Source organism: Drosophila melanogaster, chromosome 3L (genome assembly GCF_000001215.4).
Source record: "Drosophila melanogaster chromosome 3L".
Classification (NCBI taxonomy): Eukaryota; Metazoa; Arthropoda; class Insecta; order Diptera; family Drosophilidae; genus Drosophila; species Drosophila melanogaster.
The window spans coordinates 14,392,704-14,410,042 of NT_037436.4; the positions used below are offsets into that span (position 1 = coordinate 14,392,704).

At 38.8% G+C, this 17,339-nt stretch overlaps 2 protein-coding genes across 4 annotated transcripts, besides 3 other annotated features; both read right to left on the reverse strand.

Moving 5' to 3' along the window:
- Positions 1–8,065: 8,065 nt before the first annotated feature.
- CG3868 (uncharacterized protein) lies at positions 8,066–10,022 on the reverse strand. The gene is made up of 3 exons (NM_140445.3): positions 9,866–10,022; positions 8,558–9,385; positions 8,066–8,261 (listed from the first exon to the last, which is right to left on the reverse strand). The coding sequence occupies exons 1-3, from the start codon at positions 9,993–9,995 to the stop codon at positions 8,170–8,172; spliced, it is 1,050 nt and encodes a 349-aa protein (NP_648702.1). The 5' UTR covers positions 9,996–10,022; the 3' UTR covers positions 8,066–8,169.
- Positions 9,456–9,519: a mobile genetic element.
- A 204-nt stretch (positions 10,023–10,226) lies between the features above and the next one.
- On the reverse strand, positions 10,227–17,236 carry stwl (stonewall). 3 transcript variants are annotated; one of them, NM_001274910.1, is made up of 2 exons: positions 16,912–17,236; positions 10,227–14,134 (listed from the first exon to the last, which is right to left on the reverse strand). In NM_001274910.1, the coding sequence occupies exons 1-2, from the start codon at positions 17,057–17,059 to the stop codon at positions 11,169–11,171; spliced, it is 3,114 nt and encodes a 1,037-aa protein (NP_001261839.1). In that variant the 5' UTR covers positions 17,060–17,236; the 3' UTR covers positions 10,227–11,168. The 3 variants fall into 3 exon arrangements, with proteins under 3 accessions (NP_001261839.1, NP_524068.2, NP_001261838.1); NM_079344.3 differs by having other exon boundaries at positions 10,807–14,134; NM_001274909.1 differs by lacking the exon at positions 16,912–17,236 and adding an exon at positions 16,043–16,143 and having other exon boundaries at positions 10,807–14,134.
- Positions 10,714–10,761: a mobile genetic element.
- Positions 15,495–15,552: a mobile genetic element.
- Positions 17,237–17,339: the final 103 nt, after the last annotated feature.

Below are 17,339 nucleotides of genomic sequence, written 5' to 3' on the forward strand. Positions count from 1 at the left end.
AGTTGCGAATTCTTTTCCGAAACAAATGTGAGTAACATTTTTACATCTGCCCCGCCCCCTTTTTTGGCCAGTGGATTGCCGGGTTAAAGTTGAGAGGCTTAAACAAATTGCCATTTAAATTTGCATTAGCACAGAGACGGTGGCACAGTGAGTGCCAAGAGTCTGACAACCGTGAAGGGATCGCAGCTCACTTAAAATATATTCGCATTTTATATTTTAGTTTATCACGGATAGACAGTTGAGTATGTTGAGCAGATGAGCAGTGAAAAACGGAAACTCTAGCAATGGATGATAAATTATGAATACATTTTAAAATACTATGCATAGAACGCTGTAGCAATAAACTAAAAAACTTTAATAAAAAAAGTAAAAAGAAAATTTGTTAAACAAATTAAACATATTAAGTTTTAAAATTACATAATTTTGAAAACGTAAATTATAAATATTATGAAATTATTTTTAAATATTCAATAAATTTTCAGACTCGCCCTATTGAAAATGTTCTGCCCAAACGATTGTAGCCCACTGTATTCAGCAGGACGCCTTTCAATTCGCACGAATATTCATAAACAAATTGCAAAACAAATGTGTAGCAAATTGCACAAAATATTTACAAACTTGCGGCAGCGACAAAAAAAATAGGCAATCGAAAATAAACCAAAAAATCGTGCTCCTATATGCAAAATTATATTTTGAATATTTTATATGGAATTTATAGACAACACAGTGGCTGAAAAAAGAGAAACTACTATTTATATTCAATAAATTTATCAGCAGTTTTTTGGAAAATTATTTTTGCGGTACAAAACAATATATTGTTTATTTATTACAGAAAAACGAGAAAATTTAAATGTTCACCTGACACCCCGCCGCCGAAATTGGGCACGTGTCAGAAACTTGTGAACCAACACCACGAACCACCTTCTTTTCGTGCGTTTTGGAGTTGGGAACTCCATATTTGACGCCAGTTGAGCATGAAAATGCCATTTAACAATGGCGCAAATAAATAAAAAAGCAAGCTGGAAACGAAAGCGCGCCGAACAAAAAACAAACGAACGATAAAATGTGTTGGAAAATGCTTTAAAAAAACAATGCAGGGCCACCGTTACAACAATAAGCGATGGGAACCGCCGATATGGCACAGCAAGAAAGAGAAGCGAACAAAAAAAAACCGCCAGAAAACCATAACAATAAAAATGTCAAAAAAGCAGCGAAGCTTAAATCAAATTAATGTGAGCGGTCCAATAGGCTCGCGTTAAGGTTGCTTTTTTTGTATTATTTAAAAATGCGTTTTCCAGTTCCGACATCGAAGCTCACCAGGCGAGTCCTGCTTAAAAACGAATAATTACTGGACTTTTTGTTGAACACGTATTACATTTATCTAAATGTAATTTATCTAAACATAAAAAATTTTTCATCTATTATCTGCCTTAAATTGTTTTTATTCAATTTTAAATTGTCTAAACTAAACGTTGTTATGCCAGATTAATAGTCAAGACTATTTATAAGTATATCTCTGTTCTTGTCCACTTTGAGAATGTCACAGTACCTCATCTTAGCCATCGACTTTTCCTCTTATTTATTAATACATTTTCTGCACATAAATTACATACAATTGAACAAGATTTTAAAATGCACAAAAAATCCGTAATGTTGGCGCATAAATCGCGTTGTGAAACGCTGTCGTTGTCAAAATTGATAGTCTGCCGCTTGAACATTTCCCATGAACATTTTCGAATTGCGTCGTTTGTTAACAACAATCCGCGATTGAAATTAATGGCTGAAGCCAGAATATTTATAATACAATAATTCGTTTCGGGTGGTGGACTTAATGAGCATCGAGCATTTGGTTAATTGATTTCCCTGCCATTTGGCTCTTGCAAATTTATGAGGAAGCTGCATACTCATTTTTATTCCCATCACATCAAATGAAAAAACAACACGATCATTTTTGATATGAATTGTGTATTTTCAACATTCATTGTTAAGATTTAAATTTAATTTAAAATTGCTGGCATTTTAAGACAATCTTATTAGCTCTTGAATTCTGTGTGACTTATAACTATTTTTCCAAAGATTGTAAGTTTCAGCTTACAAAAAATATCTTTTAGTGCATGTAGATGCCTGCCGATTTTCAATTCGAAACATAAACTAACTGGAAAGTACAATAAATCGCCTGACCCACAAGGATCCAGGGCGAAACAAATGGCTTTAATTATGCCAGAGCATTTGTTGCAGGCCATCAGTGGACATCCCGGTGTCCTTCCCCCTTCCCCCTTCCAACACCAACGACATCCAGGTGCATTGACCAGGCGACAATGATAATAAATTCCTTGTTCCGGATGCCGCCTCTTTTTAACTCCGCCCGATCCCCATTGGGTCATCGAGGAGCTTGAAAACACTGAAAAATATTATTAAACTAGTATTGCTACATTTTCTTGCGTACAGCTTCTGATCTAAGATTCATAATAATGAAAATGATAGCTTGCGTAACCCTTCGTCCAAATGATTATTTTTTTTCTCTGTGCGACCTAATGCAAGTACACAAATATTTTCATCCAGACAGGACAACAAGTCCTTTTCTCCGATGCCCTGTAAACTATTTACAAGGAAGGAATTTTCATTTTGGCAAAAGGAATTTGCAAAAACAAAGGCGAGTGGCAACGAATATAAGTATGTGTAGGTGTTGGCGCTTGACAAAGTGTGATCAAGTGTCATAAATAACTGGGTTAAACAGCTGCAGTTACAGTCCACGGCAAAAGTATGTGTCATTAAGTGCAAAACTTACAAGCTGCAAACACGCAGCTCAATTTGAGCAAAGAAAACTGTGGGAAAATTGGAAACGGCGCTGGCAAGTGATGAACGTTACCCCCTAAAGTTACCTCAATTAGTAGTTCCTTGGGAAATTTATGGGAAACCAATAAGAACTTTTTTCTTTGGCATGCAAAAAGAAAACTGTATCGAAAACTGTCCGTACAAATGAGCTCGTATTTTACTATTCAAATAATTGAGTGGCATAATAAGAGAATCCTGCAATTCGCTGATCCTTTGCTTCCAATTCCTCATAAAAGTTTCAACAATAACGGGTAGCGACATACAAAAATTACGCCGCAATAAATATAAATAAGGAGTGAAAACAAATTGGGGCTTTAAAATTCACCCCCAAAGCCACCCTATATTTATTTTGACCATAAACAGGATGCCAAAAAAGAGCTGCCAACTCCCGTTTTTTATGGCCAAAAATGCAAATCCCCGCCAACGACTTGGCCAGGAAAAAGGCCACTCATGCAGGCCCTAAACTCACCTGGTGGTGGTGTAAATTTGGCACACCTTTCACACCGCGTCTAATAAAATATTTATTACCAGCAGGGCTAAAAAAAACAACTGAATAACCAAAAACCGAAAATGCCAACCGAAAAAGAAACGATGCAATAAAATACCAAGGCCAAAAAAAGAGGATGTGATAGAAAAAGGGGGTACACAACATCACGTACTGCGGCAATTGCTTGCTAATGCGGCAAAATGTCAAAGTTGCAACTGCAGCAGCCTTCAAATGCGTCTCTTTCCCATCTACCCACAGCTCTATGAAATCGGTGGCTAATTAAATTTATTTTTACCAAAAATAAGTCTTGAAATGCACCAACTGGAAGATGAATCGCTGGTCACGAGCATGAAATTGGAGATGTAATAAAAATTCAAGAAAATAAGTTATGTAACAGTAAAAACGGAACGTTTGCATGGCAAAATAAGTTTTGTTTAACGGTCGAAATCTGTCGGATTTCTTGTTTTTTTTCACATCTTATTTGATTTATTTAAAGATGAAATATAAGCAAAAATAAAAAAATTATTTCCTCGCGTATTATTCAAATTAAACTGATCCCTCGACAGCTGTCGATTTGGTTTGGAAATGTTAAGACAGGGCTTTGGTGTCAGTGGCATGTTGCAGCATTATTACAGTGGTTATTGCAACAGATTAGTTGTGGATGCTGTTGGCTCTGTGAACATGCCACAGTTAACGAGGTGAAAGTGCTTAACGTTAATCACTAAATTGGCCTTTTAGGCAAATTTCATGAAACGTGTGGGAATATTTTGGAAATGGAAAAGGATTTGTACGTTTTATTTCATCATTTGAAGAGAACAACTTAAATAATAATTTGCTAAAATATATTCACAATATTACATTTTTTAAATTAGCAAACAAAAAAAAAAGAACTATGTTAAGAAGTAGATTAAAAAATACAATTAACATTTCTTTTCAATGTTGTTAATATTTTATTTTGACCGATTGTCTTGATTTATAAGAACAGAAACATACTAGACAACTAAGAAATAAAATCAAGTAATTTTCTTGTGTTACTTAAAAATCAAATGCTAAATTGATTATAACAATATTATTTAAAAACTAATTTTTCCCATCGGCATTGGCACATTAATTTTTGTTTTCCTTTTACGTAAATTTTATTTACCTTGCCCACAGCCTACAAACAATTAAGCTGGCGCCATCTGTTGGCTTTTGGCTGAAGCGTCCGTCGTGTTTAGCGCGTTCTCGCTTTATCATAAAAGTTTCACCAAGATGTGTTCGTATACCTTTGCATAAAGTATTACGATTTTGAAAATGCATTAAATTTTAGAATTTTTTTTAATTTGCAGGTAATACTCGGTTTCTAATAATTAACACTTTTTTAATATACATAGCTAAATAAGTAATTCCCGGATATTAATTAATAATTTTATAATTGACTCCTTTTTTAATTTACATCCAATATTGTGCACTCTTAATTTTAGTCCATAATCCAAAAATACTTATATAACAAGGGCATAGAAAATTCAGTTTGCCTTTCTGGTTTTCCTGGTTCGATGTGTCTGTGTTGTCATCGCGTCTTCGCTAAACATTCTTGAAGTGTTTGCCGTTGTTGCGAGCTGCTAGTTGCTGATGTTGCAGCTTGCCAGTTGTGTTTGCTGTTGCTGTTGCTCTTTGGGCTTATCTTATTGAGGAGGCCACTGCGACGACAAGGAAGTCATTAGCAAAAGGTTAACCAACGAACTAACCTCTTTCATGCTCCATTTCAATGGAAAATCTTATTTGAAAGTAAAGTACCGATATTGCTAAGTAATTTCAGGTGGGAAAAAAGTTTTTATATTAAAAACTCTTTTTTTCATTCAAGGGCACAACAATTTTGTGAAAACTGATTAAAACAAATCGAAAGTTTCATATTTTCGCTGAAGTTTAACTTTAACTTAATTTTGTCTATATTCAATGTGATCTCACAGACTTATATATTAGAAATATATATTTTAGCTCATGTCCGTCTAAAAGCAAAAGTTTTGTTCAACAAAAAGGGGAAGAAAATGGAAATGCAAGATGCAGTACAAAAATCAAAAGGGAAAAGTCAGCGAAAACTTTTTGGAAAAAAATAACAAGGGCCAGTCGCACTTAAATCAAAGAATTTACTGTGGACATAATTATAGATTTGTAGATAGGCTGTATCTGTATTCGGGTTCGAACTTTTTTTAATTTTAATATTATTAAACACATTTTTAATTTTGTTTAAGCTTCTAAAAATTCCTGGTCCAGCCAGACAAAAACAAATATTTGATACATTTTTCTTGGTTACCACCACATTCAAGATAATATACTTTAGACTTCATAAAGCATCAAAATTCCTTTGGTAGAAACGAAAGTGGGCATACATAATCTATTGCCATTTGTTTTTCTTTCAGTGAACGGGTAGATGAAACGGCGGAAGGAAGCGAAATGAAATTTCTTGGAGAGTGAAGTGATATGCTTAAGCAGCACCAACAAAGCCAAAAGTGAATGAAAGGCGGCGAAATAAATGAAAATGCAAAACGGAAAGAAGTTAAAAGTTTTGTAATAAGTGCAGCCAAGAAAACCCAAGGGGCTGGTGGGCGTGGCAGGGTCACATCAAGTGCGACAGCTGCAAAGCCGCAACGCAATGAAGAAAACTTTGGTCCTGACAGCAACAGCGCCGCAAAGTAAATGAAAAGACGTTAGTATAGTGTTGTATAGTTGGGATTGTGGTTGCTTGCATTCTGATCCAGAACTGAACTTCTTAATTCGTCTCGTTGGCTAAGGCATTTTGCGGCGCTAAGGGAACAAAATATACTTACCATGTAGTACAATGCATGTAATTCTGGTTTTTATGCATACAATGTCGTGCGAGGTGCTATAAGTCAAAAGTTTTTTTAGGTTTAGGTGACAGGTAAAAAAATAAGCTATTTGGAATCAATATTGAAAACTGGTTTATTTTGCAAGGGCATTTTTATTCATAGGCAAAGGTAGCTCAAATTCCCTACACAATCTGGCACCTTAATCAAGCGCCAATTGTTGCAGATCCCCCATTAAATTCGGCTCCCTTTTTTGCCACCCATGCAATGTAATTCCATCTGCAGGCCTACCCACAATAGTTAACAGCATTGTTACACTTTTAAACGGTATACTTACACCCATTCCTATTGATTCGAATGGGTATATTGCCATTTTTCAGAATTATACTCAATCAGAGCTCAGAATATCTTTCGTAAACTCTTCAAGCCAATCCTTTTCTTAAGCAACGAAATGGGAAAATGCCTTTCTTATGAATTCATGACAAACTGTTTCGCGGGGTATTCCGCAGTTCGTACCTTTAATCTAAATGGGCCTATTGCAATGTGCGGCAAAAGGTAAAAGCGAACTTGCAAAAACCCGAAAACAAAAACCAAATGTGAGCCCCGACGATGTGGGACTGCAGCACTACTGATATATGTACAAGTACCAGAACCACCAGCACCACCAATGGACGCCTCCTGGTCGGGACCACTGCGGTTCATTAGCGGCTCCAAATGCGATTTGTTCGCAATGCAACGGAGCTGTGGAGTGGGTGGTTTGGATGGATAGAGGGAGGTCAAGGGGGAGTTGATTCAAACTAGAACACATGAGCACGTAATTTAGTAGCCGCTTTAGCGCTTTTGTATGAAAATCACAACGGCAGCAGCAACAAAATCGCTGAAAGTCCAGCAACATACAGCAGAGATGACATCCATTTATTTCACCAAGCTCTTTAAAAGAAGAATATTTTTGGTGGGTAGTAAAAAATATAAAAAATTGATTCTGAAAGCAAAAAACACATAAAAAAAACAAGATATTCATAATTAACCAACACTGCAATGATATTTATTACACTGTTATGTAGAAAGGATGAAGTTGAAATTTTGAAACCACAGTTTCACAAGCATGTAAATAATGTTATCAAAACTCTCTTAAGAAAAATGGACCATATGAAATGAAGTATAATTGCTAATTTAACAAGTCGTATTACTATAATATTTGGTTATTTATTTTCCTAATTTTCCGATAAATAGAAGTGAATACTTTAAAACAAATCTGCCAAGTTGGCATCTCTGTCATGGAGTCCTCACTCCGAACGAACTCTTCATCCGCACCCCTGCGTTGTTTATGGCCATGTGCCACATTGGGATCACATTCGGGGCACTTTTGTGTGTGGGTCCGGTTTTTGCCGTTAATTCCTTTTTATAAATAGCAAGCGATACAATACACCTCCGCCTCCCAGCTATCCCGACCGAGAAAAAAAACTAATTTTATTTGTTAGTTGGGAGGTTAGACCAGGGCCAAAACTAATCAGCCTTTTCTTGGCCAACATGCAAAGCCTGAACTTGGATTATGTCCGGCCCATTTGTGTCTTCCCTTCCAAGCTTAGGCATCTGTATACAAATAAAATTTCTTCAGTAAAATAAATAGGAGAAATCTGTTCAGATGGCACAAATGGAGTTAGTAGGGAGTATTCAGTTTAATCAAAATGGTAAAAATGGACCATCCATAAATAAATCTTAAAGCCAGAATAACCACTTATTCTGGTAAAATACCCATTTCTAAAAATGTTATAGTGAGCATCACCAATTTCAAAATTCCTAATCGCTGACGTCCAACTTGGTTTCAATCTGAACAAGACAACGAGCGATAGGAAATTTATACTAAATCAACCCAGTCAGATAACTCCAATCAATTGCTGATAGTAAATGAAAACCAAAATAAAACCAGCTGCTTATTGCTTTTTTAAAAATTAATTAAAAATCGTATAAAGACTTAAGAATACAATAGCACACAACCAGTTAGATTTGAATAATTTTGCGTTTTAATCGGGGCAGAGTTATTTAGTGGATCGTGGCCAAAAGGGCAGCAAGAGTCATCTTGGGATCAAACTTGGCATCGCCAGCCACAGAGATATCGGGCAGCTGATTGGCAGCTATAAGAAAGAATTTTGAAATTGAATTTAAATTTAAATACCAAAGTTAATCTTATGAATACTTAAGCAATATTATGTACGATATATATATCGTACAATATCTTGCTCTCAAAAATATTTATCCTTATCAATGTTATGAGCAGAAATTTAATATTACCAGAAGTCATGACAAAAAATTGCACATAATATATTTTTAAGGAGTAACTTTCTAGGTTATTTCTTTTTTAAATAAATTTTTTCGCCAAATTGAAGTTTATTTAAAATGGGTAATACTTTTTTAAAACAATATTACTTACCCTTATCCTCAGCATCGGAAGCCACGGACACATCGGGAACCAGATCAGCATTAGCTTGGGAAATCGGCTCTACGGGATTGGCTCCGGAAACCTTGGTCAACTGGGGCAGGGCCTTGAGACCGGCAACAGTCTGCTTGGGGGTCACGTCGGCGTCTGAAGCAACGGACATGTCGGGAATAAGACCGTCATCGGCATGGGTCATGATCTCCACTGGCTTGCCTCCAGAGACCTTGGTCATTTTGGGCAGGGTCTTGAGGCTAGCTGCAACCTTCCTTGGGGTATCATCAGCATCGGAGGCAACGGACATGTCGGGAATTTGATCGGCGTCGGCATGGGTCTTAATCTCCACTGGCTCGCCACCAGAGACCTTGGTCATTTTTGGGAGAGCTTTGTCACCGGAAACAGCCTGCTTGGGGGTGTCAGCACCATCGGTGGCCACGGACATATCGGGAATCAGATCGGCATCCATCTTAGCAATGGCACCGGCAATTCTGTCTAGCAGGGGCTTCTTTAGACCAAAGGAAGCGCGCTTGGGAGTTTCATCAGCATCGGAAGCCACGGAAATGTCGGGGATTAAGCCGGCGTCAGCCTGGACAGACATATCGGGGATCTTAGCGATCATGGGAGCGGCGATCTTGGCGATCGGAGCGACCTTTAACTCTGCGGAGCGCCTCCTGGGGGTCTCATCGGCGTCAGTGGCCACCGACATATCCGGCAGCACACCCGCATCCGACTGAACGGACATGTCGGGTACGGCGACAGCGTCGGCCAACACGGACATATCCGGAATCATGTTCTGGAATAGGATCTGCATCTTCTGGACGATGGCTAAGCGGATACAACAAAAAATAATTTTTGTAATTGGATTACTTACTGTTCATTTTGCAACTAGATAGAACGACTATCAGATACCCTTTACTCAAACAGGAAGAATTCAAAACACTTTGTGGCATTTCGATAGAATGGGCAAGACCGAGTAGAGTTGGCAGGGAAATTTTAGTAAATAAACTCAGTCCGAGATTCATAAGTCAGACACACGGACGGACGGTCAGACGGACATGTTCATACTTCTATACTTTTTAGCGATTATAATGATTTACGAGTAGCTTTCGAATTTAGTTGATTACCTTGTCTAGACAGCTGGTGATTAGTCTTGATATGTTAAAAATTTCAAATTTCCAAAGACACCTTGTTTTTGTTTTTAATAAGAAATGCGTATGTATTTCTGTGCAAGTCGTTCTATCCAAATGCTAAGCGTAATCCATCCAGCGAATTGTACCATCTGGTATAACTAATACTGTCTCTTACCTTCCATCTGGGGGAGATTATGGGTAGAATGGATCTCGTAGGCCACAAAGTGCCTAGTAGGTGTGCGTGGCACGATTCCACCGCTTACCAGCGGAAGGATGAGGAGGGCACAAATGGCAAAGAGTTTCATGGTGATGTCTCGAATTCGACTGAACCTCGCGGCCACTTGAAGAGAGGTTATATAGCTGCCTTATCTGGGCACTGACTCCCTTATTTACGGCCCATTCGCGGTAGACCTCTCCAGATTAGATTCCCAGCCAAATGTGCAAAAAGAACAGCATATTGAATGGTACTGGTACCTTGTAAATCTTTACCGGTGGTTCACCCAAAACGGGAAGTATTTCAATAACGTTGGAATTACGTTTGATCAAATTTGCAAATTTATTTTTTTATTCTATTTATAAATACAAGAAGGTTTTATGTTATTACTGAATTGTTATGTTTAGGCTTTTCTTAGCTGCGTCAGCGTTTTCATATCTAATCTTCTGTTATCGATGATGTGTTACTTCGTAGTTAGGTCCACGTATATATCCTGATAGTGGTAATTGCATCAGTTTGTGTGCTTTGGAACTGTTAATTCCACCGACTCACTGATGTATTGATAAAAACAATTTAATATTATTGATCAGTATCTAAATACTCTGAAGCTTTGGAAATACTCCAGAATCGGTACCCGAACCAAAGATATTGTCATAATTATTAGAATTAATTAATTTTCATAATTTTACTTATGTCTCTGCTAGAACAACGTCTGGAGCACCCACCCTCCAGTTTGGTTCACCAACCAAACTAATTTTCAAATTTTCGTGATGGTTGTTTCGCATAAATGTACTGCAATATATTTCACTACCTAACCAAAGACATTAGAATAATATTCTAGTGACTTTGACCTAACTATGTATAGAAATATATTTCCATAAAAACATATTTAAATATTTTTTCAGTTGTCCTTTTTGTTTAACTTATAAGGGCAATTTTTATTCGATATATATAACTAGAAAATGTGAAATAAAGTTAAGATTCGATTTCTCATTAATCATTTTTCTTGTGCAAATTTTGAACAAAACTGTCGGTTTTCTATCGTCTAAAAAATTATGAACAAAATAGAAAAAGTTAAAAACTTTTTCCAAAAAAAAAAAATTCGAAATTCTTAAAATTATAGGGAACTATAAAAAATGTTTAACGCAACATTATAAGTGCATTAGATAGCTTAACAATTTTTCAACGTGTTATTTACGATTTAATGAATCTGTCTTAATTCTTTACTCTTTAATCAATACTCGGAAATTTCTTTGGCCTGGTCTTAAACACCGAGTATGTCATTGTGATCCTCCGCGGGATCCACTGGCTCTCGCTTAAGGTTGTCCAGCGAAAAATCATCCGCAGCAATAGTGGCTGCTGTCTCCGAGGATTCAATTTTATTTCTCTGCACCGTCTGACTGGCCTGCTGAAGAAGGTCCTGAAAGGAGGTTTTGGTATTAGCCACCACCAAGCTGCGCTTCAGCGCCGAGGTAGGCGAACTTTCTTCGCCGTTTACAGAGGCCGTTGCAGCGGGCTTGGGCTGGGCAAAGTCATTGAAGGCAGATCCTTGCACACTGGCAATCTGCGGAGTTTTCTGAAGCAGGGAGGCACCGCCAGTGGGTGAGATTTGCTTTTGGTAAGCAGGAACGCAGCCCACAGACTTCCTCACTAGTAAACTGCTGCCTTGCGATGCAGTGGTCATTTGACTAGCACCTACGGCAGAATACCGAGGGCGTTGGGTAGGTGGCACCATTCCATGCCCAGCTGCTATCAATCGCCGCTTAAGCATAGACGCTTCCATAGCGCTAGCATTGGAGTTTATGGTGCTGCCATTGGCGGAACCTTGGCTAGCGTTTTGGGCATTGGGTGGATTGCTGCTACCGCACACGGAATACCTCCTGGACATGGCGCGGATATTCTCGGAGGCAGCTCCCTTGGCCGTCGTCGGTCCATTGCCTTGTCCAAAGAAACTGTTGATCAATGAACCCTGCGGCCTTATAGCAGCCACTACAGCAGCTCCTTTGGGACTGCCTGTTGGGGCGTGGTTGGCCACCTTGACCACACTATGGTTACTGTCAACACTATCCTTGCGCAAAATTTCCTGAGTGGCACTCAAGTTGCCATTCGGTTTACCACCCATAGCCGCTAACCTGAACAACCTCTTATCTAGTCCACCCGCCGGGCTGGTGGGGGCGATCTCTTGTCCAGTGCCTGGCTTGTATACCCTCTGAATGACTTGGCGTGTCATATTTGTTCGGGGTCCTCGCTGTACCTCAGGAGCAATTCCACTGCGGGAAGCTGTAGCTATAGCTGTAGCTTCTCCTGGCGGTCTAATTAGGGTAACCTTAGCCGCGCTCACCATGCTGACTAGCTCCCTGACCAATCGAAGTTCCGGATCTGTAATGTGCTCAAATCCTGAAGGAGTGTTTATATTAAAATGCTGCAGTTCTTTAGACGTTGGGAAATCGGTAGCATCATCAAAGGTTTCCATCAGCGCTTGGAATACTTTCTTCTTAAAGTGCATCTTCTGACGGGGGTTCATTTCCTGCATCTGGGGCTTGATCATTTCGAGAAAGTAATTATCGGAGAAAGGATTCTGGACTCCGGTTTGAGTGCCTCGCTCAGTCATTTTCAATTGGGTTATACTCTTTCCGACCGGAACGGATGTTCCAGCTGTGGTGGTTGTGGGTATATTAGTTATCACCGCACCAGAGGCACCAGTGGTGGCCTTGCTGCTGCTGCTGGTGCTAGATGAATTCGGACTGTAGCTTATTACATTAACGTTTTCAGTAGTTTTGATGCTGTTGTTACTGGTACCTTTGGTAATGGTATTAGTAGTAGCGGTGCTGCTGCTTATGCTAGTAACGACGTTGCTTTTGATAGCAATATTATTTATGTTACCACTCGCGACGGAGCTGGTGGGCTTGCCAATGGTCAGGACTTTGGTGTTTATGGGCGACTGTGGCTTGGTCTGCGTTTCCGGCGCAACTATTCGCTGCACCATAGGTAGCTTCTTGGGCGGCCTACCCACGGACCTCCTTTGTGGTGGACCAGATCCCTGCGGGTTAGCGATCGCTTCATCGGTCGTCGGAAAGATCAGCGTCTTCTGCTGTTGTTGAGTCTTGAGTTGGTTTTGATTTATATTCACAACTCCAGATGGCACCGCAGGTCTCGGGAAGATGTCATCCCGATGACTGATTTTCGTGATCTGGACTGGCCCGGATGGCGGCTTGTTGATCGGCTGAGACCTGGGGACTGGAGTCATTTTCACAGGCGATGTGGAGCTCCTTACACTGTGTACAGCCGCTAAACTCATAGATTTCCTGCGCTGCAATCGCGTCATTCGTTGTGCTTGGCCTGGTTTCTGGATCGGTAAATCCCTTATGCCAGCGAAACTTATTGATGCACGGGCTGCGCGACGTGGACGTCGGGTTGGAGAAGTAGTGTCGCTGCCTGTGACGCGTTTTTCACCATCCCTACCATATTCATCGCCACTATCTTCCATAGCCGTTTCCAGAGGATCCCCGGAAATAGATTTTGAAGCCTTGGATTCAGCAAACGAAGACGTCGAATTCTTTCTGCCAATAATTAGCAAACGAGGATCTCTGGTTTGCTTGACAAAGAACTCCGGCTGGCTAACAGTTGAGTCGGTGTTATTCTTCTCTAGAGACTTCTCCGGCGTTAACTCCTTTTCCTGATTCGATTGTTCCAAGTCAAAATCGAAACCTTCCAGATCTTCTAGGTGCTCCTCGTCCATGCACTCGTCGTCTTCATTATCAGACTGCAGAAAACTATCGAGTTCAGGAACCTTCTCTGGTTCGTCCGATTCCTCCAAATCATTCAGCTTCTCTTCAGCACTTTTCTTCCTAGATCGCTGTTTATCTCCAGGATTTTCCCAATTTTCTCTCTTGTCTTGGGACGATTTTTCCTTACGAACTTGACTTGCCAGCTTGACCTCCTTAACTAACTTGCTTGTCGATGATGCGCGTTCTTTTAATGACGCCTGAGCATGATGATCCACGCCCTCGCTGTCTCTATTGTTATCCCTGTCCTTGTCCGATGATACGCTGCGGTCATCGTCGGCAGCCATGTCGTCAGCTATGTTTAGATGGCGGTCCAAAAAGCGCAGCTCATCGGCCAGCGGATAAGCCAAACGACGCTGGCCATTTCGTCGCCGGTTGGCGTCGGCGTTGCACCAGCGGGTATAGTCATTTCGCAGCTGACGCCAGCGTCGCTTGCATTTTTCCACTGCAAGAGGGAACAAGAGGGAAATGATAAGGCTAGGTAAGAAGATATGATACGTAATATATATCAGGCAACAGGTAGCGGCCCAACCTTTACTTCTCAATAGCATAACACCCCCTGATTGCCCGGAAAATTCCACTTTAATCTTAGCTCATAAAACTTTGTGTGCATTTTACATGAACAGGTAATAAGAGCTCAGGAATGCTTATTAATAATGGGAAGAGACACTAGTTAAATTATTTTTAATTTCAAAAAACCAACATTGTACATGGTTCCGTAAATGCAAGTTTCGCTTGAAAGTATGCTATGTATGAATATCTAAATGAGTATAAATGAGTATTCGGTGGCGAGTACATGCACTGCAGTTTATATATAATTTTTTAGCTGCCTGAAGGTAGCAGTATTTAATAATTAAGCTATACATGTATGTAAATTTTTAAAAATAAAAATAAAAGCACTGCAGTGTGTAACTGCTAGTCACAAAATCGGGGCATCCAGTACGCACCGCGAACCCTGAATCACGGGTCCTACAACCCGGATGGCACATTACTTGTTTTTAATAAGAATACACTAGATCTTGGAAATATATATAAATTTTGGATTACATTTATTAAAATCGAAAAACTATATTTTCAATACCAACAGTCGGAAAATGATTAGCTAATTAATGGTCTTAATGGTCTAAATATGGTCTTCGGTATTAGATATTTCCATATTATTTTTTAATTGATCAAATTCGTATGGCTCTTTCCATTGGAGGAAGTGGCAAAATTGATTTGGAGTAATAGACAAGAAATTCTTAGCTTCTACGTGCCAAAACTGCTTCTTAGTTATCTGCCTTTATACTCGCCGATTAATATGGTTTGTAACAGTATGTAACTAACTACGCTGCGGAAGGTTATTTTCAATTACCGCGGCCAAAATCTGACAAAACTGACACATGAAATTTTGTGTTCGGTGCCATTTCAATTCTTGTCCTTGCATAAGGATAGTTCAAATAAAAATCGGGTCATAAAAAATAAGCTTTTTTCTAGCCAAACATAACAATTTTTTAAAGTGATAAAATAATATCAGCTATAACATATACAAGAAAAATTGTAGGAAATTACTTTATATTTTTAAGACAAAGCATTTTTGCAAAAAATTAATTTACAGTGCAATAAATCACCACAAAAACAAATAATAAGAGAATGAATAATGGAAGTGGGAAGCTTTATAATGCATATAGATATGGCATATAGATAGATATTGGGGAGTCAAATGAGAAAATTTTAAAAAAACTGTTCAAAAAGTCAATATAAATTTACAAAACTAATTAAAAATTATGAAAAAACAAACTTTCGCTGCGTCTAAGTCCCTTTAATCTATATGTTTAATTTGAACCTTTTTGTTTCTATAGTTCCTGAGATCGACCTTCATACCAGTTGCATACATACTTTGCAACGAATCCCTTCCAACGTATACCCTTTAAATCTACGAGTAAGGGGTATACAAATTAGAAGCGTCCATTTATCTGCATGACCATACATGACCATATATATTTATATAAATATATATATATGCAGATTTCCGACATACATACATGGGAACGTACATGGATGTACATATCATACATATTTATAAGGCGTGCAGGTTTCCGACGCCCAAACTTCTAAGATACGTTTTAATTTGTTAGTTAACAAAACCTGTAGACATTGCTGAAACACCCTTTATCTGATATCCAAACACATTACTTAAAAAATAGTTGTGTTAAGGAATCGTGTAAAGTTTAGTAAAAGGTGTCAGAAACCACGTGGAAATAATCGCAATCAAATTGAGAATCATACTTAAATATGTACATGCACGTGTGTATGTACATATGTACACTAAAAAGGATTTTTCTTTCTTTTGCGATATATAAATAAAACTTACAGCAAGAATTCTCGAATAAGAAGTCCCCCATCATTGGCAATATTTTTTCAGTTCTCAAATGAAAAAGAGCCAACTTATATTGTACTGCTCGAAAAGTTTGGCCAAAAGATCTTTCCAGGGAAATATATATGGGTCAATCGATATACACCGACAACAAAATCAGAGATGCATGGATAAATGGAACTACCCACTCATAATATACCAATATAATACAATATACCAATTTTCTAAGGTTAAATTTTACTCAGCTAATGGGCGATTAGTGTTACCAGTGTTACCAAAACGTGCAGAAGGATTCAAATCATTTAAAAAAAATTTATAAAGCTAATAAGAATTAAATGAAATGGATTTGGCTACTGAATAGACTAGATATTATTATTTGTCATATTTTGGTTTTTCTGTATTTAATTTATTTATTTTTAAATCCTTCTAAAATAATGTAATATTCAAATAAGACATTTTTTTAATATGAAATAACAAGCTTGTTGGAGAATTATAAATTATAAAATGTTAAATTAAAAAAATAATAATAACAACAAACGAAATAACTTTGTTTAGTTTTTACCATGCAATTATTGCAGTTGCCAAATAACTAATATAAATTACTTTCCAGCTATTTACAAAAATTATGTCACAGCAAGAAGCAATTTCATCCCAAACGACTACGCATTCAACAGGAGACTCGTTATATTCGAATTAATCGATGCCAGCTGCTTTGTGATGGCATACATGGCGCTGCCAACTCGCACACAACTATCGACGGCCGATAATTCGGGGACGACTGACTGTTGTGCGCGCGTTGACGCTGTGCAGCACTGGCAGAAAACTACGCAACGTCGATTGCTATCCCGCTCGCACTCACGACTCACCCGACTCTCCAACTTCGGAGGCAACCATGTCCCAGGCGTTCTCACTCGGCAGGCGCTTCCTATAGTTTTCGTCGGTACGATCATAAAGCGCAGTCTGCTTCTCCACTGACCGCAGCAACATCAGGTTCACCTCAGAGGCGGCGCTCATCGCTAGTTCACTTTGCAAGAATCCAATCGAGAGAGCTCGCTTCGCCAGGAATTTATCGGTTTTGTGTTATGCTACAAACGCAAACGCAATTCACACAATCACAACACACGCGCGCAGCAGCTGAGACTAAAAACGGCGACCGACTGCAGCGAAAACTAAAAGCGAGTATTGAGCACACACACACAGCCAAGTGAGAGTGTGAGCAGAGAGCGGCGCCTTGCGTTGCAGGGAAAAGCGAGTTGGCAGGCCGAACGGTCGTTGACGAGGGTTGACCAAGGTG